Source organism: Anabrus simplex, chromosome 2, assembly GCF_040414725.1.
Source record: "Anabrus simplex isolate iqAnaSimp1 chromosome 2, ASM4041472v1, whole genome shotgun sequence".
Lineage (NCBI taxonomy): Eukaryota > Metazoa > Arthropoda > Insecta > Orthoptera > Tettigoniidae > Anabrus > Anabrus simplex.
Window position 1 is genome coordinate 10,619,932 of NC_090266.1, and position 27,504 is coordinate 10,647,435.

The 27,504-nt window shown below is 38.3% G+C and overlaps 1 protein-coding gene across 5 annotated transcripts in view; it reads left to right on the forward strand.

Moving 5' to 3' along the window:
* The window catches only part of LOC136863898 (WD repeat-containing protein 89), a 429,002-nt gene that overhangs the window by 302,664 nt on the left and 98,834 nt on the right, over positions 1 to 27,504 (forward strand). For all 5 annotated transcript variants that reach the window (XM_067140308.2, XM_067140306.2, XM_067140305.2 and 2 more), the window contains one exon: positions 7,514 to 7,606. In XM_067140308.2, the coding sequence (XP_066996409.2) occupies positions 7,514 to 7,606 (93 nt within the window). The remainder of the gene's footprint in view (positions 1 to 7,513; positions 7,607 to 27,504) is intronic.

A 27,504-nucleotide genomic window follows, 5' to 3' on the forward strand; every position in this document is an offset into this window, starting at 1 on the left:
GGCTTGTGTTGGATCTTTGTTAATTATTGTAAAAGTGCTGTCTGCGAAAAAATCTTTAGTTTTGGATATGTATTCTGTTTGGTTCATTATTACAGTGGTGTTTCCTTTATCTGCCTTCGTGATGATGGTATAAAAAAAATTAAAAAGAAAAACAGTAACAGGCAATCCCAAGAACTCCCATGGCTGTTTGTATGTAAGGTGCAACATCTGTTCTGGTCTTGATAACATAATCGTGTATGATAATACTAAAATAATAGGTTTGTGCAAGATTTTTGTTAAGAAGGAGCAGTTTCGATTCCTGCCTGAAAGCCCAGTTACTATACAGTGCCCTGAGAAAAGTGCTGAAAACCTGTTCGGCAAAACAATCGGAAAAAATTAAAAATATAAACATCTAACCGTGGACATAATGTGGACATTTTATAAGTGCGAACATGTGACTAAACTCGTTCCGTTTTCAAGTAGAGCTGTCGAAATGCTCTGTATCTCCTTACAAATATTGTGGCCACTCTCCGCTTCATAATTTCCCAGATTCTCTAAACAATACCACCCGAATTCGATGCTAAGATGGTCCCTTATGCAAGTTCACTACCGATCGCTTTTACAGTACAGTACTTGTGAGATACAGTCACTGGCCAAATTAATATGACCACCTCATATTTTCTCTCTTTATGGATTCATTTAACTATTTTCGACACTGGAAAGTGTTTTTTTGGAAGACTGTAAGTGCATTTATATATCAAGGAAATATTTAAGTGGGAGAGTTGTGAAAAATATCGTATGTTGGTCACACTGTTTACATGTTGGTGCCAATTTATACTTATGTCGCTCTTGTTGCTTTTCAAAGGTAAAATTCTAATGGTGAGTTAAACCTAATCAATTATTTTCATTTCTGCTTGCATGTACATAAATTTCACCCCTGTTCACGATAAGTTTAGGCTCCTTTGGGAAAATATTAACAAAAGTTTCCAATTCTAACCTCAAATCGTTATGTTTTCAGAAATGGGGTTAGAAAAATACCTGTCACCAACCAGAAGGGGAATGATTCAAGGTCTTTTGACTGAAACTAATCTTTCACAGTCTGAAATAGCAAAAAAGTTGGAGTTTCAAAAACTTCAGTGGCTAATATCGGTCGTAGGTTACATGAAAAGAACACTCTGGCATCGAATCTTAAGGGCAAATGAGGCAGAAAAAAGGTGCTGCCACCTCGCGGTGAACGAATGTTGATAAAAATAACAATAGAAGATAGAGTAGCAACGAACAGCAACATAAGAAGGAAATTAAACGATGCAGGAATTCCAGTGTCTACCAGAACAGTTCGGCGGAGACTGGCAGACTTTGGCTACAAAAGCTGCAGATCTGCTCGCAAGTCAAGACTTAATCCAAGGATGATGAGGCAACGGTTGGAATGAGCTAAGGCGCACAAACACTTCACTGTAGAAGACTGGAGATCAGTATGTTTTCGAATTCTTCATTTTGATTTGAAAATTATCCGTAGTTTTAAAAATTTTATAAAGTGCTTTTGTGTTTCAGGTATGCTTTAGTGACTAAAGCACTTTCCAGATTTTAATGAAAAAGGCTCAGTTTATTAAGAGAAGGCCATCGGAAAAATTCAATGAAGATTGTGTGATAAAGACCATCAAACATCCAATTTCGGTGATGATATGGTCAGTGATTAGTGGCAGAGGTTTGGGTAGGCTGTACATCCTTGAAGGTACGATGAAGCAACAGTTCATCAATGTTCTTCAAACTCGACTTCATCCACAACTCCGGGATTGGTTCAATGGAGATGAAAAGAAAATATTTATGCAAGATGGTGAGCCCTGCCATACGGCAAAGACTGTCAAAAATTCTTGAAGGAAAAGGAAGTTTCTGTGTTGGATTGGCCAGGTAATTCTCCCGACCTCAACCCAATTGAGAATGTATGGGAACTGTTAAAGAGGGAAGTGGCAAAAGACAATGACACTACGAGGATGCATTTACTTGAACGGATCATATTCCACTGGAACCACAACCAGCAATTGAAGTACATGAGCTTACGATGAATAGACAGCATACCTCACAGAGTGCAGTCCGTTATTGCAGCAAAAGGAGGACTGACAAAAACTAGTATTGACATTTAAATGAGGGTTCAAATCTGAGTTTTGTGATTAGTTGTGTTATTCTGTCACATTTCACACAATTAAGATAAATAAAACATGAATGAAATGCATAAAGGCAATTTAAAGTTTATTTTCCTAGGTTTCCTTAGGTGGTCATATTAATTTGGCCAGGGACTGTACAGTTTATTAGAAAAATGATGCTTGATGGAGGGTTTAGCGTTGCATCAATGAAACTATTAAAAAAAAAAAAACTCTCCAAAATTGAAATAGACAAATTCATAAAGTTACCAAGTTTTGTTTTACACAATAATTACTTTACTTTCAACAACAAAATATATAAACAAGAAGGCTTAGCTATGGGAGACTCACTCTCTGGCATTTTAGCGGACGATCTAGAATATAACAAAATAATAAAAAACTTTAATGGACTCAGTTTATGGCTCCGTTATGTCGACGACACATTAGCAATTATCGATAAACAACTTAACAATAGTGATAACATCCTAACGTTTCTAAATAATTTAGACGATAATATAAAGTTCATAAAGGAAAACGAAAACAACAGTTCAATTTTCTAGACATCAAAATCAAGCGAGTTGTAGACAAATTCGATTTCCAAATTTACCGCAATCCTTCGTTTATTCCAATAATTATAAAAAATTAATCATTGCACCCAAATTTCCATAAACAAGCCACTTATTACAATTTAGTATACAAGGCATTAATAATCCCTCTTTCACCGAATAATCTAAAACATGAATTAGATTTCATAAAAGAAATAGCCAGATTCAACGGGTTCAATCCAGATATGATCAACAAAATCATTAATAAAGTTAGACTACAACTAACCACAAACCTTTCTCCAATAAAACCCCACAAACCAAAATTCGCAAAGTTCACGTTTACCAACCCAAAAATCCATCAAATTACCAATCCTTTAAAAAAACATGAGGTAACAATCACTTACTCAATGCAGAATACAAATTGAAATTTACTTTGTAATCATAACTCGGTTCAACTAATAATAAATATTCAAGCTCAGGTATATATAGACTCGGATGCTCAGTATGTAATTTTTCTTATGATGGCCAAACTGGCTGCTGTTTCTCAGCTAGTAATGCAGAACATTATAACGCCCAAAAACATAATAAGCTCTCTGCGATGAGTAACCACATGAAGGAAACAGGTCACAAATTTACTACAGTAGATTGGGATTTACAAATCTTAAAAAGAATTGAGAAAGGTAAGCTCATGACTGAATATGAAAACTTATACATCTTCCTAGATCAACAATTTAACAAAGACAAAAACATAAATGATATAATAGATTACAAAAGTCATCTTTATGAACAGATTTCAATTCTCTTACAAAAAAACATTCCTTTAGAATAGTAATTTTTATCTGCCTGCTGTCATTTCTTGATGGATACAGTACTTTTGCATCCATCTCTTGGCACAGGCCAGAGTAAAGTGTAGCTTCCACCAACGTCCCAGTCAACATCCATGGCTGTGACAATATGGAAATTGCTGGGGTATGGGTAGTGCTGAGTAATGACATTCAGAGCATGACTAGTGCATCTGAGTGTTATGAAAGTTGCTGCTCATAGGGTCAGTCATGCTGCAATAGTACTTTCTGACCCAGTGAGGAAAGCAATGGCAAACTAACTCACTCCTCATCTTGCCTAGTACGCCTCATTTTGGTGCTGCCATTGGTTTTTGGGGTTTCCTTATAACCGCATAACCTTTGGTGATGCTATTTAAGGATCCAACCAGCCTCTGGGCTGAAGACCTAACAGACAGACAGTAATTTTTATAAAATAGTTAGCACCAACTCAGTAAACACTCCCACCAGTCTAACACACACACACACACACACACTCACACTCACACTCACACTCACACTCTCTTTCTCTTTCTCTCTTTCTGCCGGCAACTCCCCATCACACACAGCGAATTGGCCCTTAGCCACGCCTTATCAAGCTCAACCCTCTCCATGAAGACTTCACAAATACAACACGCGAAGTAAGAGCTCGGCGACTGCCAGTTGCTCCCCTTAATTCCAATTATGGTCCTTCATTAAATTTTCAAAATAACTCTTTAATTGAAGCGATGCGCCGAAAAGGGATCTAACTGACATTTTTTCTGAATGTGAGGTTTCATCGGAATAAGGCTCTATATGGACGTTCCTGCATAGTGGCGTAGTCATGTGGAAGAATTCAGAACTTGTTGCTGTGCTAGAGGGTGGAGAACTTCTGTCTCGTGCGCGCGGAAAAGGGATGTAACTCCAGTCCAAGAGTGTGTTTCTTGCAATTAACTCATAATTGAGATTTTGGTGGTTAGACCCCTATTCGGCGCATCACACACTTGGCCACCCAATGATTGACAACTACTTTTACCACAACTAGTACGCTCACCTCAATAAAGAGCCACAACTATCACAAACTCTTCCCATACATACTACATCAAAGAAGATGGCGTAATGACGTCTACACGAACTTCAGTATGGCCTACGCCATTAGCATTCCAACCAATATTATCTCAAAAAGAACCACACCATATGAATGTTCTTCAAAATTTATAAGCATGTAAAAGAAAATCAATACTTACCAACTTCAAGAACCAACGACCATTGCCAATGCTCAACTTTCCTCCAGTTATTAACAACACGTCATTTGACAATTAAATGGAATGTGCTTTCTGATTTTTATTATTTATTTATTTATTTATTTATTTATTTATTTATTTATTTATTTATTTATTTATTAATCAATGAATTAATTAATTATGGCTTCTTTCATGTGGCGAAGTTAGGGCACACGGCCCTCTCTTACACTTAACCACAATACAATAACTAATATTAAGGTTGCCTATTACTAATTACACTACTTATACTATTTCCTAAATTAAGCTTAAGTTACACACCCACACAATATGCAGCTTATTAGCTCGTTACTTCAGTCCTCTTTTCTATCTCACACAGACACTTGCACACACACTTACAATGTACACACTTATCAACTACCCTTACATTTACATTATATAAAACTAACAGAAACAATTTTTAATTTTACAATTACCAATCACACACACACACACACACACACACACACACACACACACACTCTCTCTCTCTCTCTCTCTCTCTCTCTCTCTCTCTCTTCAATCGGTAACTCTCAACAGGAAGTCTCGGCAAGATATTTTAAATTTAGGGAAAGAGTCAATGCCCCTGACACCTACTGGCAGGGAATTCCAAAGCCTGGAACTGGTTACAATAAAAGATTTATTATACACAGAAGAGTGGTGAAGAGGAATAGCTAAAGTGGAGCTCGAGCGAGTGTTACGGTTATGGAAGGAAGAGAGGAAGTGAAGTTTAGATCAAATATACTGGGGGGGGAGTTACTATGCAGGAGTTTGTGTATTAAGACAAGTATATGATATTCACGTCTCTTATCAGGTTTTAACCAGTGCAGTGCTTGATAATATCTTTATTGCAATATCTTTTAATATCAAGAGTCAACCACCTATGTCATAATCCTCAAATAATTGTCATGTTTTTAGACTCAAATATTCACACAAATATTATTAATAGTATTCTTCATTTCATATTGTAATATTTCTTTCACAATCTCTAATCCATCTTACAAGGGAGATAGTGGCTTCGAACCCCACTGTCGGCAGCCCTGAAGATGGTTTTCCGTGGTTTCCCCATTTTCACACCAGGCAAATGCTGGGACTGTACCTTAATTAAGGCCACGACCGCTTCCTTCCCATTCCTAGGCCTTTGTCATCCCATCGTCGCCATAAGACATAATTCTGAATGGAAATTCTAAGTTCCCATGGAGGGAATTAGATATTTCTTCCACCAATAGAGCATGTCAAAAAGCAGATCAGATGTAAGGCTTTTCAGGGGTTTGCTCTATCAACCAGCGTTTCATCTTAGGTCTGACACTAGACTCATCAGATTGGGATGTGTTGGACCCTACCCACTGATGCTGGGGGTGTATGCAGGTGAACTTATCAGAAGCCCTGTTTTGATAAGGACAAAGTAATAATTTTTAAGATTGTATTGTATTGAATAGGTGGGTGAACAATTAAAACATACTAGTGTTATTTAATATAAGTGGTATATTCCAAGCTGTCAGCAGAGGGATGGCGTGGAATGACATTAGTGGACGAATAAGTTTGAGTGGTGTCTTTAAAAGTAGGAAAGATCACAATATGAAGATAAAGTTGGAATTCAAGAGGACAAATTGGGGCAGAAAGGGGAGATAGGGATTGGAATAACTTAACAAGGGAGATGTTCAATAAATTTCCAATCTTATTGAAATCATTTAAGAAAAGGCTAGGAAAACAACAGATAGGGTGTCTGCCACCTGGCCGACTGCCCTAAATGCAGATCAGTATTAATTAATAATTAAAATCAAACGCACATTAAAATGTTCATGAAATAAAATAGTCAATCATCGGACTATGTACTCACACTTAGTACTCACCTGATTACTTACACATACAATTGTTGGGCGCAAGCTACAAATCAATGTAACGATAATAGAATGAGAGTCTTGAATATATAAGCTTACTTTGACAGCATAACATACAGGTTCTGGGAAAAGGAGATTGGCGTTCGGTTTCCCCATTGAAATTTGAGGTTATCTGAGCTACTATAGAAATGAAACTATTATATTTGTTAATAAAATACATTCTTTAAATGCTGATTTTAACGAGTGAGATTTACTGCAAAAATTCAAAAGAAAATATGAAACTCTGACATTATAACTGAAGAAAACTCTAGGCATAAAATTTGAAATCTTGACCTGACATTTAAAAGTTATAATACCAGTATAAATGGTCCGTTATTGGACATTATAAATTTTCCAGCTAACTCATTCCTGGTTGCCAGCGTTTCGCCCCCGTGGGGGAAAAATTCTGGCACCTTGGCGTCTCCGAGAAATATACAAGTAGTTAGTGGGACATAAAATCTACAACATTGTAACCATTTTTGTTGTGATGAACACTAGGGTTTTTATTTATTTGTGTCCCACAAAATTGAAGGTTATGGCTTCAACAATAATAAAATTGTGAGATAGTGTGCTTGGCGGACATATTTTTTTCGTAGGAAGAGTAGTACCTGTCAACTTAGTTCTCCATGATGAAAAATGTTTTGCAGTGGGCATATTAAGCAATTTCATGTTGGTTTATTTTTCTCGTTAATATAAGAAACTAATGATATAGTAGTTAAATTCTCCTCCATCTTAAATCATTATCTTTTTTGTTTCCTCTTCCCTTTTCTTGTGATTATTGGGCTGGACTGAAGATCTCAGTGAGTGTTGCTGTCAGGAAACTGTCTGGCTTGCGTGTGCAATATGATGAGAACTTTGAGAACACTGTATTACAGCTGTGTGTTTTAATTTCAGAGTGAATGTCTCGTAACTGGTGGGGAAAGAGGAATTCTGAATGTGTGGAAGCCTCATCACCAGAAGAGTGAACTAAGTCCCATGAAACTGAAGGTAAAGTTCTGGCATCTGTGTGACACTTTTGTTTTCAGCAAAATAGAATTAGACATTAAATTGTATAATGTACAATTATCTCATCCTTTTTATTTGTAGTTGTTAGTTTTGAGGTATGTACCGTTGATATCCTTGTGAGGAAACATGCAGGGGCTACTCTCACTAGTTCCTTATTCTCTTTCAACTGAATAGGAATGATATCCTGGGGTTATGCATGTATAAGTATTTTGAAACAATGCTACAGGTATGTTACAGTGTGTTTCGGCCGTAAGTTACATTTAACTGAGTTGGCTTCCTTCTTACACAACAACAAGATTGTGTAGCAGGGATGATTTTTGAAAATTGAAGGAGATGTGATGACCTTTGGTGTGTTAAGAGGTGTACAGTTGAGCCTCCATCATCCGAATTCGGTCAATTCAAAATCTCGCCTAATACAAAGTCACTCTCATTCCCGGAAACATGAGGTACTGTTCTGCATGTTATTTATATTGTTTAATTCGAAATATGGATAATTCAAAATTCCAAGAACAATGTCAGTCCCATTCAGACTTTTAATTCAGAACTACCGCTACACTTAAAAAAATACAGTAATTTAAATTCAAAATTTCTGTGTGTCACGATAGAACACATCTTCAGCAACTTGCACGGGTCGCTTTCCACATTTTCACTCACTTCGATGTGTCTACAATGTGCTTCATTGTTGCTGAGTTTGAGTGAAATCGTAATTCTTTTGTATTTAGCATTTTAAGGAATGCCACAATATCGCGTATTAGGCAGTGTTTGGAGAAGCAGAGTCCACATTCTTTTGTGAACTGTTGGCATCACCATTTTTACGCACCGAATATTATTGTCAATACCAAATGGACTTATGGTGCCAGGCTGGGAAATCGTACGAGGGTGGGATTGCTGTACTGTGTTGCAATGCAGACAGAAGTAGCTGTGGCTGATAAATAACGCAACAAGTATTTTCAACCAGGATGTACTTGTAACGGTTACAGTACGTAAAAATTACAGGAAATATCCAGTTACTGAAATAACAGAAGCTCGTCAATACTCATGAGAACTTGGTTAACAGCTGTAGTTGCTAGCAGTAAGCAGGTTTTACTAACCAGTATTGAGTTGTTTACACAGATCCCTCGTGGCTCAGGTGGCAGTGCACCGGCCTCTCAACGCTGGGTTCCCTGGTTCAAGTCCTGGTCACTCCATGTGAGATTTGTGCTGGACAAAGCGGAGGTGGGACAAGTTTTTCTCCAGGTATTCGGTCATCTTTTATTCCAGCACCACCCTCCAATATCATTTCATCTGTCAGACATAAATCATTGCCCCAGAGGAATGCCACAGGTTTCGGCAGCTAGATGGGGGCTTCATTCATTCCATTCATGACCCGGTCGAATGACCGGAAAGAGGCTGAGGATTTTCATTTATTGAGTTGTTAACCCATATTTTTATAGTCACAGAAGTTTGAACAGCTTGGGTGAACTCGGTTAACAAGGGCAGCGTATGACCGTATTCGCTACCAGTAACCACATGTGTTAATCAGTATTTTACTAACCAGTATGATATTGAGTTGTTACCGTATATTTATTACATCACAGAAGCTATGAAGAGGGCAAAGACAAGTTCTGTGTGGTTATATTTTTCCTTGGGAAAATATACTCTTGCAAGTCTTCCACATTTAAAAAAAAAAGAAAAGAAAGAAAAAAAGAAAATTGATTTGAAAATAGGAGTGCCAGCAGTCAAGATAACTATTATAATAAACCAATTTTGTGTTCATACTCTTTAATGTGAGCAAGCTAGATAAAGGGGAGCAAGTGCACCATTCTCGCTCTCTTTCCTCATTGTTATTTGGCATTTAAGAGACTTACGATGGTAAATTAAAGAACCTGGGCTGGGAAGACTTGGGAGAAAGGAGACGAGCTGCTCGACTAAGAGGTATGTCATAAAGATGTTGATTCCTTCAGGGAACCTATTTACCAAATGATGAGCCCAACTTAGCACACTGGGGTGAAACGCTGGCAACCAGGAATTAGTTAGCTGGAAAATTTATAATTTCCAATAATGGACCAACTATATTGGTATTACAAGAGGTATGTTATGAGCTGTCTGTGGAGAGATGGTGTGGAATGACATTAGTGGACGGATAAGTTTGAGTGGTGTCTTTAATAATAGGAAAGATCACAGTATGAAGATAAAGTTGGAATTCAAAACGACAAATTGGGGCAAATATTCATTTATAGGGAGGGGAGTTAGGGATTGTAGTAACTTACCAAGGAAGATTTTCAATAAATTTCCAGTTTCTTTGAAATCAATTAAGAAAAGTCTAGGAAAACAACAGGTAGGGAATCTGCCACCAGGGTGACTGCCCTAAATGCAGATCAGTAGTGATTGGTTGATTGACCTTTTCAGGACGAAATATTGCCACTCCGGCGTCCACCAGAAACCTATAGCTTAGTAGTTGAATTATTATTATTATTATTATTATTATTATTATTATTATTATTATTATTATTATTATTATTATTATTATTATTCCTGTATTTGTTTTACGTCACACCGGCACTGTTGGTGGTGGTGATGGTCGTGGGGGTTATTCAAAAGGAAGTGCAATTAACCAACAATCATTTATATAACACTAATCAGGGAGAAAAATGGAAGGGATATGATATTTTGAAAAATGAAGGTATCGGTAAAAAGGGCCATGAAGGGCATGAAAATGAAAGACTCCCTTGGCCTCGAATGCTCTAATGCCATCACGGTCAGAAAAGACCAAGAGAGGTGAGATGGAATAAATGAAAGTGAAGTATGCACTGACACAGATACGGGACTAAGTTTGGGAAGTAAATAATTGCTGTCTAAATTCTCTGTTGAGTTTGACATCAGGTAAGGCATCTGGCTATGATCCTGTAGAGAATTGGGGCAGGGATTGGACAGTACGGTGTCTACTTTTATAGTATTTAGGGTAAAATTTGCTTGTACTTTTAAATTTCTATTCAGCATTTACCTTAGCTTTTCACTAAATAGTTACTTAAATTGATTTTGCAGTACATTAATGTGGTATTATGCAAGGTAGAGGTGGTGGTCATTTATTCATTTCATCCATTACCCCTCTAATTAAAGCTCTCTGTGTTGTCTCTCCCACTCATATTTTAAATATGAATTGCTATCTTATATGACCTGTATTCATCTTTCACGATTTTGGAGATAGCACTTGCTCTTAAATGATGTATTTAGGCTATAAACATTTACAGCAAGTTATACTGGAGTAAATAAAAGCTATGTGTGCAATTTAAACATATTATTTTACATTTTGATTAATATTATTACTATCGTAAAATGCAGTTGAAAAACTCTAATTCAGTCTCTGGTTTCATAGCTCGCAGTGGTTTGTAGCCTGATTGTTGATTTATATTAGTGCCAGCCATTAGCTTGAGTTACGGTACATTGCCAGTTTGCTTTTAGGCATCGTCAAATGCTATTAGCTACATTCATTAGGGTACAAGGATGGAGTAGAAGTGCAAAAATACTGGGGTTTTATGTGTTATCTGACATACAGAATATTGAACAGTACATTATGACTAGGAGAGCCTTCAAGTGTTTGAGTGGACAGCTGACTGCTACACTGCCATCTAAAAAATATATTCTTTTACTGACTGTCAAATAGTATCTGGATTTTACAAAATTCTGCACTGAATCAAAAGATGGCAGTGCAGTATAGCATTGTGTATTTTGTCGGCTAAGATATGGCAGATGAGCGGTGGGCAATACAATGTCATTATGGGCCTTGCCCGACATGCGACCTGAAAGGGAATACAGTAAAACCTCATTAATTCGAAGTCATTGGGACTAACAAATCGGACATCGAATTACGTGATTTCGAATTAACCGCCAATTCGCAATTCAGAAGTAACCAACCCTTGCCGCGTTACGAAATATTCTAAGGCCCGTTACTACATGCAGTTAACCTTGATTCACAGTTTATACCTTTCAGATGCCATGAAAATAGAAATATTTCCAAAATATATGCAAAAATGTGCATTTACAGTATTCAAATAATGCACTTGCATATCTCACTGGCAAATATAACCTCACGCAACAAAAGAAGAAAGAAAAAAAAAAAAAAGCACGATTCAAAGACGAGGAGAAATCTATGCTGGCTCCCATGTGCAAGTGCTTTATTAATTGGATTACTATACTGTATGCATTTTAGATGTATTTACACAGAAAGTACCCGATGCCCTTAAAATAAAACTTTCCTATGACTCTATCTTTGTACGATTTCCCGCCATGGCACTTCTCTCGTACTTCAGAAATGTAAACACATGCCGCGTCACAAAGTATTCTAGGACCCATTAATACATGCAATCACCTCGATTCACAGTTTAAACCTTTCCAATGCCATGGAAAAACTATTTCCGAAATGTATCCAACAAGGTGCATTTACAATGTTCAAATAATGCACTTGGATAAATCACTGGCGAACATAACCTCATGCAACGAAAGAAAAAAACACACAATTCAAAGACGAGGATAAATTATGATGGTTCCCCTGTGCAAATGCATTATTTTTTGGATATGTGTACTGTTTGCATTTTCAGATTCTTTGTACTGGCATGGAAAGTGCCCGACGCCCTTAAAACATTGTAGCTTATCGAACTTTTCTATGACGAGGGGATAAAGTTTCTTGCTTCCATGTGCATTGCAATTGCAACGCACTACAATGACCCCCATCCCCGACCCTTGTACGATTCCCCGGCTGGCACTTTCTCCTTTAAAACCATAAGACCATTTGGGCTCGCTTTAAAATAAAGCAATGCGGTTTCATCGGCAATGACAGTATTGTTCGGTGCCTACGAATTTATTATATGAGCCACGCTTTTTCGTCAACTGTCGGCATCGCCAGTGTTCGCACATTTTTTTCCCGCATACAGCCTGTTGCGTGATATTACGGCATTCCTTAAAAGGTTGAATACAAAAGAATTCCGATTTCATTCAACTTGGCACTCATGAAGCGCACTGTAGACCCACCGAAGTGAGTGTAAGTGCAGAAAGCTACCCCTCCACGTTCCGGAACACACGTTCTTTTATGACGCGGGTAAATTTTGAGTTGAAATTACTCTGTAACATACAGTTGTTTTAAAATGTAAAGGCAGTTTCAAATTAAAAGTCTGAATTTCGGTAATGGGACCCCCATTGTACTTCGAATTAAACAATTTAAATAACATGCAAAACTGTATCTCATGTTTCCGGGAACGAGAGCTGCTTCGAATTGCGTGGGATTTTGAATTAACCGATTTTGAATTATCGAGGTTCTACTGTATCGTAATGTTGGGCTTCACCCAACAGACGAGGGGTAAGGGTTAAAGTGATCAACTTAACATATTTCTCCGTGGCTATTGATTGTGCAGTGGAAAGGCAATTATGTAAGAAGAAATTCAGAAGATTAACCTTGCCTACTTGAGGCAGGAACTGACATTTCCATGCAAGTGGTGGCTGGTAAATAACTAAAGAAGTGTCTTTAACCAGTTCATATTCGGGGCTTGTAACGATTATAGTAGATACCCAGTTACTAAAATAACAACAGCTCAGCAATATTCGGTTAACGAGGGCAGGGCGTAAGGTGGTAAGGAATGGTAAAGACCCACCTTATTATAATAGAGAAATAAAGAGACTAAGGAGGAGGTGCAGACTGGAAAGAAATAGAGTTAGAAATGGCTGTGGAGGTAAGGAGAAATTGAAGGAACTTACAAGAAATTGAATCTAGCAAAGAAGGCAGCTAAGGATAACATGATGGCAAGCATAATTGTCAGTCATACAAATTTTAGTGAAAAATGGAAGGGTATGTATAGGTATTTTAAGGCAGAAACAGGTTCCAAGAAGGACATTCCAGGAATAATTAATGAACAAGGGGAGTGTGTATGTGAGGATCTTCAAAAGGCAGAAGTATTCAGTCAGCAGAATGTAAAGATTGTTGGTTACAAGGATAATCTCCAGATAGAGGAGGAGACTAAGGCTAATGAAGTATTAATATTTACATATGATAATAATGACATCTATATATATAAAATAAGAGTTTTGTCTGTACATTGCTCAGAATTTGAAAATAATGGTATTTCTGTATCGGTCATGTCCATAGTAACAAGAAAATGCACTTTTTACTTTTCCGTAATTTCTGTCTGTCTGTCTGTCTGTCTGTCTGTATGTACACGCATCACGAGAAAACGGTTGAAGAGAATTTAATGAAAATCGGTATGTGAAGTCAGGGTATGAGCCTCTACAATCTAGGCTATAAATCATTTTACTCACGCTGAGTGAAATGGTAGTTTAGGGGAAGGCCTAAAATTGAATTCTCAACTATTTATGTTATTAGTGGTCTAATGAAAATCGGTATGTGAAGTCGGGGGATGAGCCGCTATAATCTAGGCTATCAATAATTGCATTCACGCTGAAAAAAATGGTAGTTTAGGGGAAGGCCTAAAATGTATTTCTCAAATATTTCTTATTAGAAGTGTAGTCGATGAATGCTAGATAACTAAGGTTATATAGTATTAAATTTCCTATTATTCATGTCTTGTACATTGTTACCATACTGGCTATGATCACAAAGATATTCATGAATTTGAATTTTTGTTACTAAGTCCATATCAGCGCCGAGTAACGAGAAAATGGGTAATCAGTATTTAATGAAAATCGGTATGTAAAGTCGGAGAATAAGAAACTACAGTTTACGGTATTAAATATTTTACAAATCACAGAGTCGAAACAAAACTAAATGTGTAGGCCTACAATATAGAAAGCTCATAACACTTTTTTTTTTTGCTAGGGGCTTTACGTCGCACCGACACAGATAGGTCTTATGGCGACGATGGGATAGGAAAGGACTAGGAGTTGGAAGGAAGCGGCCGTGGCCTTAATTAAGGTACAGCCCCAGCATTTGCCTGGTGTGAAAATGGTAAACCACGGAAAACCATTTTCAGGGCTGCCGATAGTGGGATTCGAACCTACTATCTCCCGGATGCAAGCTCACAGCCGCGCGCCTCTACGCGCACGGCCAACTCGCCCAGTCGGACAGAGTGTAACAGCCTGCCTGAATATTGATGGGAAGTAGCTGGTGAGTTAGATAACTTTCTTCTTTAGCATGCCATTCGCCTGGTTTATAAATTTTCTGATACTACTGGTACGTAACACACTGGATCATCATAGCATTCGGGCTATTCAATCCCTACTCTGAGATACTGATTGGAATGAACAGTGTGCATATTTAGCGGAATAATGACAGATGAGTGTTCATGGCAATCTGCGGCCTGGTCTTCCCAGCTCTGGAACTTTGGACTATTAGATTGGCACCACAATCTAACCGCAGCACTGTTCGTTAAAAGTGATAAAACGTGCGGCTTTCCATTTGATCGAGTATTTTATATGATAGCACTGCTTTTAATCGCTACATTCATACTTACGTTTTTGTAATGACCTATGTTGATTTCAGTTAGGAAAACCACAAAGTCAGTCTTTCTGAGAATCCCATAGCGAAGCATGGGTACATCAGCTAGTTTACAATAAGATACAAAAGTTGAAAACTAGAAAAGCGGCTGGAATTGATAAGATTTCTGGGGATACACTAAAGACAATGGGATGGGAAATAGTAACATATCTGAAGTACTTATTTGATTATTGTCTGGTCGGAGGAGCTATACCAGATGAATGGAGAGTTGCTATAGTAGCCCCTATGTATAAAGGAAAGGGTGATAGACATAAAGCTGAAAATTACAGGCCAGTAAGTTGACATGCATTGTATGTAAGCTTTGGGAAGGCATTCTTTCTGATTATATTAGACATGTTTGTGAAATTAATAAGTGGATCGATAGAAGGCAGTTTGGGTTTAGGAAAGGTTATTCTGCTGAAGCTCAACTTGTAGGATTCCAGCAAGATATAGCAGATATCTTGGATTCAGGAGGTGAAGTGGACTGTATCATGATTGACCTGCCTAAAGCATTTGATAGGGTGGATCATATGAGACTACTGGCAAAAATGAATGCAATCAGGCTTGACAAAAGAGTGACTGAATGTGTGGATATGTTTCTAGTAAATACCGTGTGGTACAGCTGCCCCTATTTTTCCCCGAATATATGCAACCAGCTGGGACGTAAATGCCTCTTAGTCCCATCTTGCGCAACACCTTACAGCAATGTTATGTGCAGTTAACCCGATGTAGATTTCTCTGCACAATGGAAAAATGGTACAAGAGGCAGTAAGTGAGGTCCATCTCAAAAACACTGTACCATTTTATGTAGAGCGGTGTCCATTACTCTACTAATTTTTACGAAATGTTACTATACTGTACAAACCATAAACACGCCTATAGCTTTCGGTAGAGAATTGCGCACCTGATTGGTCCAAGAGGCCATTTTATTTTGATAGAAAGGGTGGTCGTGGTATCATAGAAAACGTGATAGGGTAAGACCAATTACAGACATGTCAATGCACCACCATTTTGTACAGTCTCATCACATCGAAATTGATAGAAACGTGTTTTGCACTGTAGTTTATAATCTGTGGCACGCAAATGCTGTACAGCAGATGTGATAGCTTACGCCATGTAATTACTACCGTTAGAGCGATCAAAAAAGGCATAAAACGGGACCATAAGGCTGTAACTCATCAGTAACTTGTCGAAGCGGGAACTTCCGCTCTCCTCATGAATACAGAGTTACAAGGATGGCGCTTGTACGTTGCAAATAGCTGCGCGGAATTACGTATGGAAGACGTACCTCGATAGGTTACTTGAAGCAGGAAGGGTTCCAACCATTCTTGAGTCATGCATTTTTTAATGTCATTTCGTATTCGCCTAGGCATTGTTTACGAAGACCTTTCTGAAGTCTCCGATATTCTTCTACGGAAGTTATAATAAACAGGTATCACAAATATCGCCACATACGCACCGATTGTGAATACCACCTGAAACATAACGCTGGACTCATTCAACCAAGTAACGCGTAGAAAATGGTTGCAACTATCTGGGCGTAAGAGAGACGTGATACTTTAGTTCACTGTGGTGTTTGCACATTCGAGTTCAGAACTTTTAACATCAACGATCAGTATCGAAGCGATAGCCTAGGTAATTCCATTAGTACAGAGCTACGAGACCAATTCTTTGTAGCCTGCAGTGGCTACATGGCACCAATCGCAGCGCGCATACGATATGTTAGCAGGCATTTAGAGTTCGAATCTAGTTACGAGCTTTTCAATTTTATTTTTATATTAAACTTGTAAGGCCATTCGTAATAAATATTTAACGTTCTTAAGTCTCAAAAGTAATTTGCCACCTTTACAAAGAAAGCATACATACGAAAGGAATAATAACATGCGACTTCCATATGGCAAACGACTACAGGGAATGAAGCGCAGCGCACGTGTTGTCAACATTCTGACCCACCCATTCAACCAAGCAACTGCGCACGTTCGACTCGAAGACCAACTAACAGCGGTCTACACTTCATACGTAGGGCACATGAAACAGCATATCGTAATTCTAGCAGCAACGTGTGAGCACGTACTGTACGGTTAGCACGAAAGCAAACATTATGTATTCACGGGATGATTATGTGAATATGGTACTACTTTATGGAGAAGCAAGGCAAAATGCACGGGAAGCCAGACGCTTGTATCAAGAACGATTTCCTGGACGAAGGCTGCCAACTGCAGATACATTTCGACGTGTTGAAAGACGGTTGCGTGCAACGGGGTCATTTCATACATTAGCCCCCGTTCGGGATGCTCCAGTGACGTCTGGAAATAACGACGAAGCTATTCAAAATGCAATTGCATACAACCCGCACACAAGCTCACGGGCCATAGGAAATGAACTGAACATCAGTCATGTATCTGTACTGCGAATATTGCACCGCCATAAATTCCACCCTTTCCATCAGCAGCTGCACCAGGAACTTCACGGAGATGACTTTGCAAAACGGATAGAATTTTCGCAATGGATATTACAAAGAGTTGAAGCTGATGCGAATTTCTTAATGGACATTCTCTTTAGTGATGAATCCAGATTTCACAACAACGGAACTGTTAATCGTCACAACTTCCATTACTGGAGCGTTGAAAATCCTCACTGGATCAGGGGAGCTCTATTTCAGGTACAATGGGGCGTCAACGTGTGGTGCGGGATACTAGCTGACAAGATAATTAGACCATATTTCTTTGAAGGAAACCTCACGGGACGACGCTATCTAGAGTTTCTTCGTGAGTACCTCCCACTCTTATTGGAGGATGTGCCCCTTATGACACGGTTACGGATGTGGTTCCAGCAGGATGAAGCTCCCCCACACTGGTCGTTGGCAGTACGGAACCACTTGCATAGGACATATCTGGACGATGGATTGGACGAGGGGGTCCGGTCACATGGCCGGCTAGATCACCTGACCTTACTCCACTCGACTTTTTCCTCTGGGGTTATTTAAAGGAAAGAGTCTATGAGCAGGAGCCTGAGAGCCCGAATCATTTACGGCGGCTCATCACGGAAGCCTGCAGGCAGATTCCACCACATATGTTGCAGCAAGCAAGAATGTCTCTCCTCCACCGTGCTCAGATGTGCATTAACGAAGCAGGTGGTCATTTTGAACATTTGCTTCATTAATCGAATGGCCATGCATAAACCCATCGCACCGCTGTCGGTACAATCTCACTTTATTGCAAATAGCTCTTTTAAGAGCTCCTTAAAAAACAAACATAGCTGAGTACCTGCAATATGAGAACTGATCATGATTTAGATTTGCCGTCAACAACACGACTCTCACGAACATCAACAACGCAATAAAAATATTCGTCGTATACAGGACTCGAACCGCCTACTAACGAACACCGGTACTCTCCTCTAACTTTTAGCAAGCTCGGCTATCACGGGTTGCTGTTTAGCGCTGTTGTGTTGCTGCTACTTCTAGTCATTCACCAATAATATTCTCTGTACAGGACGTTTCTGCGACACATAATTTTCACGATTCTTTACCATCAATCGGTATTTTATCATTAATGCTGATATGCTTGACATGAATAAACGAATTATGGAAAGCGTTGTAAGAGCAGACATTGTAGTGAGTAGTCAAGGTCAATATTTTTAGGTTCGACTATAATCTGCGGGTTGCATAAAACTGCGTGAATAGGGGCAGCTGTACCACCCAGTAGAACTCAGAGAATTAGAGTAGGTGAAGCTTTATCTGACCCTGTAATAATTAAGAGGGGAATAGTAGGCGGTAAGATGGTATTTCACCTACCTTAATTGTACGTCAGCTTCCATTTTTGACTCACGGTATCCCTTGCCTGTCGTAAGAGGCGACTAAAAGGGGCGACCAAGGGATGATCAAATTAGGACCATGAAACTACTTGTGATAAGTACCACCACGCAGGGAACACCATGGCTTGCTTTTACTTGCACGTAGTACCACTATGTTGGGTACCAAATAGGTTTGTGATTAGTAGCAAACGAGAGCACGACGGCTTTTACAGTACCTGTAATTAGTAGCACTACATGAGCGACACCATGGGATGAGGGAACCCATGGTTCTGGCTTGTCTATGATTAGTACCCCCTATATGAGGAACACCATTGGATAGTATGAGTCCCTGTGGTTAGTACCCTTATGTGATGAACACCATAGGTTTGCGCTGCCTGTAAATGGCGCCACACTGTGCGACACAGCGTAGGTTTGAATTATATGTGCGAATTTTATTACCTGTTAGTAGTGCCATAATGTGTGGAATACCGCGAGTCTACGCTACTCTTGATTAGTACCACAACATGACAAATACAATGGGTTTGCTTTCCTAGCGATAAGTACCATAGTGAGGGGGCCGCTGACTTGGATTTTTGACCCCTTTCGACTACAAGTATCATCAATTCAGTAATACTATTGTTCTATGCCAGCTTCTGTGCATGTGAGGCACTGTGGATCGGTTCCACTGATCGTTTTAAATTCATATCTATTCATTCTTCGTCCTCACATTTTGAATTGTGGTCAGTGGATATTTTTGGGCTTTTAATTTGTCGTTTCATTCAGTCTCATTTCATACCATTAGGGGCCAATGACCTAGATGTTAGGCCCCTTTTGACAACAATCATCATCATCATCACTTTTCATTGAATTCAGTTTCGCTGCAGTCAATTATTTCGGGAAGCTTTTTTCTATTTTTTCGCAATGTCCTGGCAAGATGTGTCTTGTGGTCAAGAAGTTTGTTTGCTAGCTCTAGTGAAGTGTAGTAATTGTTCGTGCATAAAAATTGTCCCTGGTCATTCCATCAGTTGGAGTACAACTTCTGATGTCATAGACAGATTATTATCAGTAGGAACTGTTCATTTTCTGGCATAAGTAATTCTATATGTGTAACCAGAATTATCCCATAGCGTGAACAACTTATTGCCGTATTTGTGGGCCTTTGTGGGCCTCTTGAACGATAATATTCCTCGCCAGGGAGCCATAGATTCATCTATGACAATATTACGGCCTGGAGTCTTCACTTCCTGAAATATATTTTCAATCGAGTTTACAATGGGCTGTATTTAATGCAGTCTGCCTACCAGAATCTCAACAGTGACTGGAACCTATTTCTTTTCATAACACTTCGAGCAATTGTCCTATCGCTCCAATAATAGGCAAAACATGGCAGTTGTGCAAGACCCATCCACAAGCTTAAACTGAGGAATTTCCTCATTTTGTCAGTGTTGTGATGATGCATTCGTTAGCCGGCTTGACCTACTTAAATGCTTAGACATCAAAACTTGCTGAGCATTACGGTTAGTTTCCCGGCTCATTACATTAATTACTTCATCTGTAATGAATAAGCAATAAATATCATAAGGTGAGGCTTTAGAATCATTTGTCATCCCTTGATGTATCCACAAAGATCCACACAAAATGCTGTCAGTTGGTACACTTATTTATTTCACCTTAACTTCACATAAACATACACATAACCTAATCAACTGCTGTCGCAAGCAAAATACACACATTAGCAAACCGCCATTTTTAACAAATGCATATCACTAAGCCACACGGAAAATGCAACCTTAAAACAATTGACTGCTTACAAGCATGTCATAACACGTGGTCACAAGTATACTCCTATTAAACCATAACTACCATAACCATACGTAGGTGGTTTGAAAAGTTCTCGGAATGTACTAGAATTAAGTCAAAATCAAATCAAAATCTCTTTATTTGCAAATGAGGTGTCTACCTCGGTGGCAAATGGTACACTAAAAAACATTATTGTCAAGCACTAAATATTAAATTAACAAGAGAAGAAAATTTTCCTATAATACAATATTATACAATTTATGCTAACAATGTTTTCTATTATACACACAGCTCATCTTTAATAAATTTATATTGTTTACAAAATTCTACTTATAATATCTCCTGTACCACTTACAAATATAGTCAACTGATATACAGTATGTGGAATTACTTCAAATGAACTATACAACTGGTATAAGATTAATATTTACATTGCATTTATTTACTTATTTACTTTTTTTTTTACCCGTTCTGGATCCTAAGTAGCATAACAACCTGCTGTGTCTTAACCAGAGCCCCTTTTGCCACCACTTTTCAGAGTTCCTGAAGGGCGTTCACAGCTACCGTAGCGGTCCCAGGGCCCTCGAAGTCACCACTGTACTTCACCCCTACAGGCAGTCCCCTACTTGGCTGTCCAAACTCCTTAGACCAGGGGATGGAATTAATTTATTCACACACATCTATTTTATTTACAGTAATCTGCACTGGTCGAATGCCCTCTAAAACTTCATTTATTTTCTCTGTTGCTGTTTATTCTCTTCTTGAATATCTGTACAGATTTTGGAAAAGGATCAAACACTACACCTGGTAAACTGTTCCACTCCTTCACACCCTTCCCAATGAATGAAAATTTACCCCAATCGCTTCTGCTAAAATTCCTTCTAATTTTATATTTGTGGTCAGTCCTGCCGATATAATTATTATCCAACTGAAGCCTCTCACGGATATCTCCCCATGCTTCTTCTCTTGTATAGGCTCTATATAATCCTGTAAGTCTAGTTTTCTCCCTTATCTTACTTAGAGTTTCCCACCCAAGTTCCTCTAACATTTCTGATACACTAATCTTTCTTCTGAAATTCCCTGTTACAAATCTTGCTGCTTTCCTCTGCACACTATCTATTTCTTTTATTAGGTATTCTTGGTGAGGATCCCAAACACTGTTTGCATATTCCAATAATGGACGAACCATACTCAAGTAACTTTTTTCTTTTAATTCTTTGTTGCATCCTTTAAGTAGCCTCATTATGACATGTAATGATCTGTATGCTTTCCCAACAATGTCATCAATATGACCGTTCCAGTGCAAATTACTTTCAAATCTCACACCTAAGTATTTGCACTTGCCATCTTTTGGGATAACTACCTCAACCAAAGTATATTCAAATTCAGTTTTAAAGCTCCTGTTTGTAAAAGTTGTAACAGTTGATTTGCCTCCATTAACCTTCATATTATTTTCTTCAACCCATTGTTGGATACTTTCAAGGTCCCTTTGTAATTCTGAACAATCGTCAATGTTGTTTATTTCCCTATAAACAATTATGTCATCTGCATACAATCTTATTTTTGATGTTATATTGTTCCCTAAGTCATTTGCGTATATTAAGAAAAGTAACGGACCGATTATACTACCCTGTGCAATTCCCTTCCAAACTTTCTCTTCCTGAGATACATTATTTCCTACTTTGACTTTCTGAACCCTTGAATTTAGAAATGCTTTTATCCAACGTGTAACCCTTACGTCCGATCCTATTCCCTCCAATTTCTTTAATAATATTCCATGTTCCACTCTATCAAAGGCTTTGGAAAGATCTATGGCTATGCAATCTAACTGGCCTCCTGAATCCAACTGATCTGATATGTCCTGCTGAAATCCCACGAGTTGTGCCTCACAAGAAAATTTCTTTCTAAATCCATACTGGCTCCTCATGAACCAATTTTTATCATCACATATCCCTCTGATGTACTTCGATATTAAACTCTCCAGAATTTTACAAACTATACTGGTCAGGCTGATTGGTCTGTAGTTCTCTGGTTTCCTTTTATCACCCTTTCCTTTATAAATTGGTATTATTATAGATTCCTTCCATTCCTTTTGGTATTACACTATTATTTATGACATAGTCAAAGAGAAATTTTAAATAAGGCACTATGTACCACCCCATTTGTCTTTAATACCTCCCCAGTAATTTGATCACTTCCTGGTGCTTTTCCTTGCTGAAGCAGTTGGATTTCTCTGAAAATATCTTCGTTTGTGAATGAGAAGCTTCTTGTTTCCTTCTGTCTCTCTCCCTCTCTATCTTCTGTTTCGGTTTCCAACTCTTGACAATCATCTACTGAATCTCTAAACTCCGTACTAAATAGGTTTGCTTTCTCAGTATCTGTTAAATAGTGTTCACCCCCTTCTCCCACCATTGTAGGAATTTGGACTCCTTTTCCTTTTTGATTCCTGATATATGAATAAAGCTTTTTCCATTTCCCGTTGTGGTCATTACCCTCTTGAAGTATGCCATTCATATAATTCTATTTTGCTTCCTTTTTCACTCTATTCAGTTCCCTCATTAGCTGTTTTCTAGTTTCTCTACTCTCCCTACCCTCTTTGATTTTCCTGTTTACTATTCTACATTTTCTTTTTAATTTTCTTATTTCCCTTGTATAATAAACAGGGTCTGAGGTCATTTTACCCTTCTTAATAGGTACAAATCTCTTCTCTCCTTCCCAAATAATTCCTTTAAATTTAGCCCAAAGTGTATCCACGTTACTCCCTTCACTTATCCAACAACTGAATTGTGATTTGAGGTAAGTCCCAGATTCATCAACTTTAGTTTTTCTGTACAATTTTTTGTCGTGTGTAACTCTCTTATTAAGCCTTTTTGGTACGAGTCTTACATCCATTATTACAGCCTTATGGTCTCCTATTCCTTCAATTACCTCAGTTTTATCAACAATTTCCCATGGTTTAACCAAGAATACATCTAGTAAGTTATTGAGACGAGTCGGATCTTGTACTACTTGTGTAAATCCTCCCTCCCAAATTAACTAATTTGCCAGTTTCTGTTCATGGGCTTCACTTGCAGCTCCATTCATTCAACTTCAGGCAAATTTAGATCTCCCCCAATTATTACCATATCATTATTATTGTTTTTACGAGTATAATCAATTATTTTTTCAAAGATTTCCATGTCTCTTTCCTCTCTTCCAGGCCTGTATGTTCTTATAATTCCCACCTCCTTCATATTATCACAAACTAATTTTATCCCTAATATTTCATCCCTTTCATCGGTAAACCATTCATGTGAACAGTAAGTTTCCTTCACCAGAATAAACACCCCCCCCACCCTTTTTATCTCCTCGGTCTCTACGGTAGACTGAGTACCCTTCTGGAAATACTTCTCTATTATCCACCCCTTCTCTCAACCACGATTCCACTCCTATCACCACATCAGTCTCATAAGATTCCATCAATGTACCGAATTTTAATTGTTTATTTACTACACTCTGACAGTTTACCAAGAGCAATCTCAGACCCCCTTCCTCCCTAAAACTTGACTGTTGCAATTGGGTAACTTGAAATTCCTTACTTTCCTGAGTTTCATTTGCTAGTTGACTGAGCCAGCTTGAAGTACAGTATTATAACTCAAGCTAGTTGCCTGTTTTACAGTACATATCTTAAGATTAATAAAATCTAGAACAATATTTGCTATCTTTCGTTTACCTGAATTGTTTAGATGGAGGCCATGTTTTGTATAACAGTATCTCTCAAAACTGCTGCATTCAATAACCTGAGTATTCCGAAAATGTTTACAGATTTTAACAATATCTGTATTGACCTTGTCCACTTCAATGTTCACACACGAGTCTCTACTCAAATCATGCCTGTGGGGCACGTTCACTACAAAAACGTTAGTGTGGGTCAGCTTCCCTAGTGTATGTTTAAGTTGTGATCTTACATTCTTGGCGTCGTCGCGAGCTACGTCGTTCGTCCCACCGATGATAAGCACTGCATCGCCGCTCCCGAAGTTCCTAGTTGCTGCTTCTACGTTTTCCACAACACTGCTGATAGAAGCTCCTGGATATATTTCTCCGGTTGCTGCTATATTCTCGTCGTTAATCACTCCCGCAATTCCCCTTCCGTGGCTATCACCAAACACAGCTACCTTCGCTGATTTAGGCCTAACTGGGTCTTGAATCTGAATTCTAGGCCTAAATTTTAAACTCGGCACGGCAACGGATCGCGATGATTTGGTTTCACGTGCGCGATCACTTTCTTCCAGAATTAAATTATTTAGGGCAGAAAATCTATTTCTGATGTTTATTTCCGGAAATTCAGTTGTAGATTTCTTCTTAGCCGGCCATCCACGAACTACTTGACACCACGTGCTCAAGTTTGTTACTTGTACCTGTATATCACTCGAAGAATGGTCAGTCCCAAATTCTAGGGATCGCAGTCTTTCTTTTAATTCTTGATTTTCAACTTTAAGAGTCTCATTGTCCTTTTTTAGAATGTTTATAATTTCTAATGCACTTTTATATTCCTCATCGACTGTTTTCGGTGCTTCTTTAAGGCCGTCCCCAACAACAACATTCCGAACACACTGCTCGCAAATCCAGTCAACATTTTCATTAGTTTTTACGTCTCTAGGGCAATTTCCGCACTTATAATGCCACCATCGATCACATGAATCACACAACATTCCATTTTTCACTAATTTTCGACATTTTCCGCACTTTTCGTCACATTTTACGGTTAATTTACTCGGAGAATAAAACACAACGTCGTCATTACCGGGCGCCATTTTGAAAAAAACAAAACAAAACAAAATAACTCGCAGCAGTGCACACTTACATAAACAATCGGTGCGCTGACGTACCCATATAGTGTCGCGAATGAAAATACACTGTGCACGTACTTAAATAGATGGCCAACAGATGGCAGGAGAAGGCTTTATACAGCTTCGAAACACACACGGTTCTCAAACGAACGACCCCACACAGGGACATGCCTTGGCACTCAACCTGTTAAAAAGCAAAAGTGATGCTGGAAACCCAGTATGCCAGATTGTCACAGCTATGAAATGAAACACCTTATTAAGGGTTAACGAAAAAATATTATTTAAGTGAATAAATACAAACTCCAGAGTAAGAAGTATGTTAAAAGAGGGATCCCGCTTAATTGGCAGAATGTGACTACGGCTTCAATGTGGCATTATTACAATTAGCTTTATTTATTCCCCTTATCCACTCCTTGAACTTCATCTCCATCATCTCTTTTAGGTTTTCCATTCCGACCTTCTTCTCAATACTTGTCCTTTCTATCGTACTTCTCCCTCCTTGTCCTTGTGCAGGTCTCAGCCGCATAAGTTTCTTTACACTTCCTTATTTCAGACATTATGTGCTGTCTTGTCAGACTGTTATGTGAAATGCAGAATTTTATTCTGGATACCTTCTGCAGGGTCAAATGAACAAATATCCACTGGAGATAGAAACACGAAAGCAAGCAGTCACCGCGAGGCATTGTAGTAGCAGTCAAAGGGATGCACCATCATTTAAATATTGTGAAAAAGGAAAACATATCAACATCTCAAGATTCTCAGATTGATGTCCTCATAAAAACGAACTGCTTCCAATGTAAAATCTGTTCATCAAATGAGGAAACTACCAATAAGTTGCATTTTACTGTTTACAGCTAATAAATTACAGAATTACCAATACATGATGCAGAATATTCCCAACCTTTTTGACATGCATTTAAGACTTTAAGCTTTAGACACTATTGAGTTTTAACAGAATTTATTACTCAAATTTTAATACAATGAGTTAACTAACAATTGTTTTTAAAAAACAAGGAACTTCAGAATTTTAGCCAAATCTCATTATTGTGAAGATATTACTGTGTTTTGGACGTCAGTGTTATTAGAATCAATGTATATCCCAATTTTTGCACTGTTATTTTAAATTTACAAATGCCTATGTTCACGTATTTTTCCACTTAGTGTTTAGAATCATAATTAAATACAGATTAGTTACAAGCAAATTAACAATGACAGTTCTTAACCTTGAGATAAGTTACAAAGGCTGAGGATGCTCGAAATCAAGCGAAACATGTCCCTTTTAATGTAGTGTTGTAGTAATATGAATTTCTAACACAAAATCAATTGTATTGAATAGGTGGAATAGAAAAATAAAAAATAAAAATTTGTATGCAAATTATAGCAAATTTCAATACGGGTCTAAACATGAGAATAGTTAAATGTAATACTTCCGGTACATCATGCGTTAGGCGCTTCTAGTTTAGTGCATAAGGGAAGAGCATTTGTTAGTCATTTTTCTGTACTGTAGCCAGTCAGAGTTTTTGTCCTAAAAGAATTGTAAGGCAGTGGCTCTTGTAGATTATTTTCAAACTGTTCAGTGGATAATGTCAGGGAAAACTTTCCTGCTGCAATGGAAGGCGAAAAATGGGAAATAAGTGCAAATAAACTGGATTTCCCACTAAGATTGGGACGGTTGGCAACCCTAGTGTGAGGTTATCAAATGTCCACCAACCAACTTGGTATTACAGGAAGTATCTCTTTACCTGAGAAATGGGTGATAGAGCTTCATTTCACTATTCCATGGTGTTGAAGAATCACTTTCATTGTGATGTTTGACCTAAATAGTTGTGAACACCAGGATGTTTAGGTGTTTGTCGCATCGTACTACGTCAAGAGGAACGTGAGGTTTGTGCTTGAATCTCGGGATGTGCAGCTGCTACACATTTTTTTTTCATCTCAAGCGTCAACTTCACGTTGCAGTACATCGGGATGTAATTGACCTATTGCGATGAAACAAA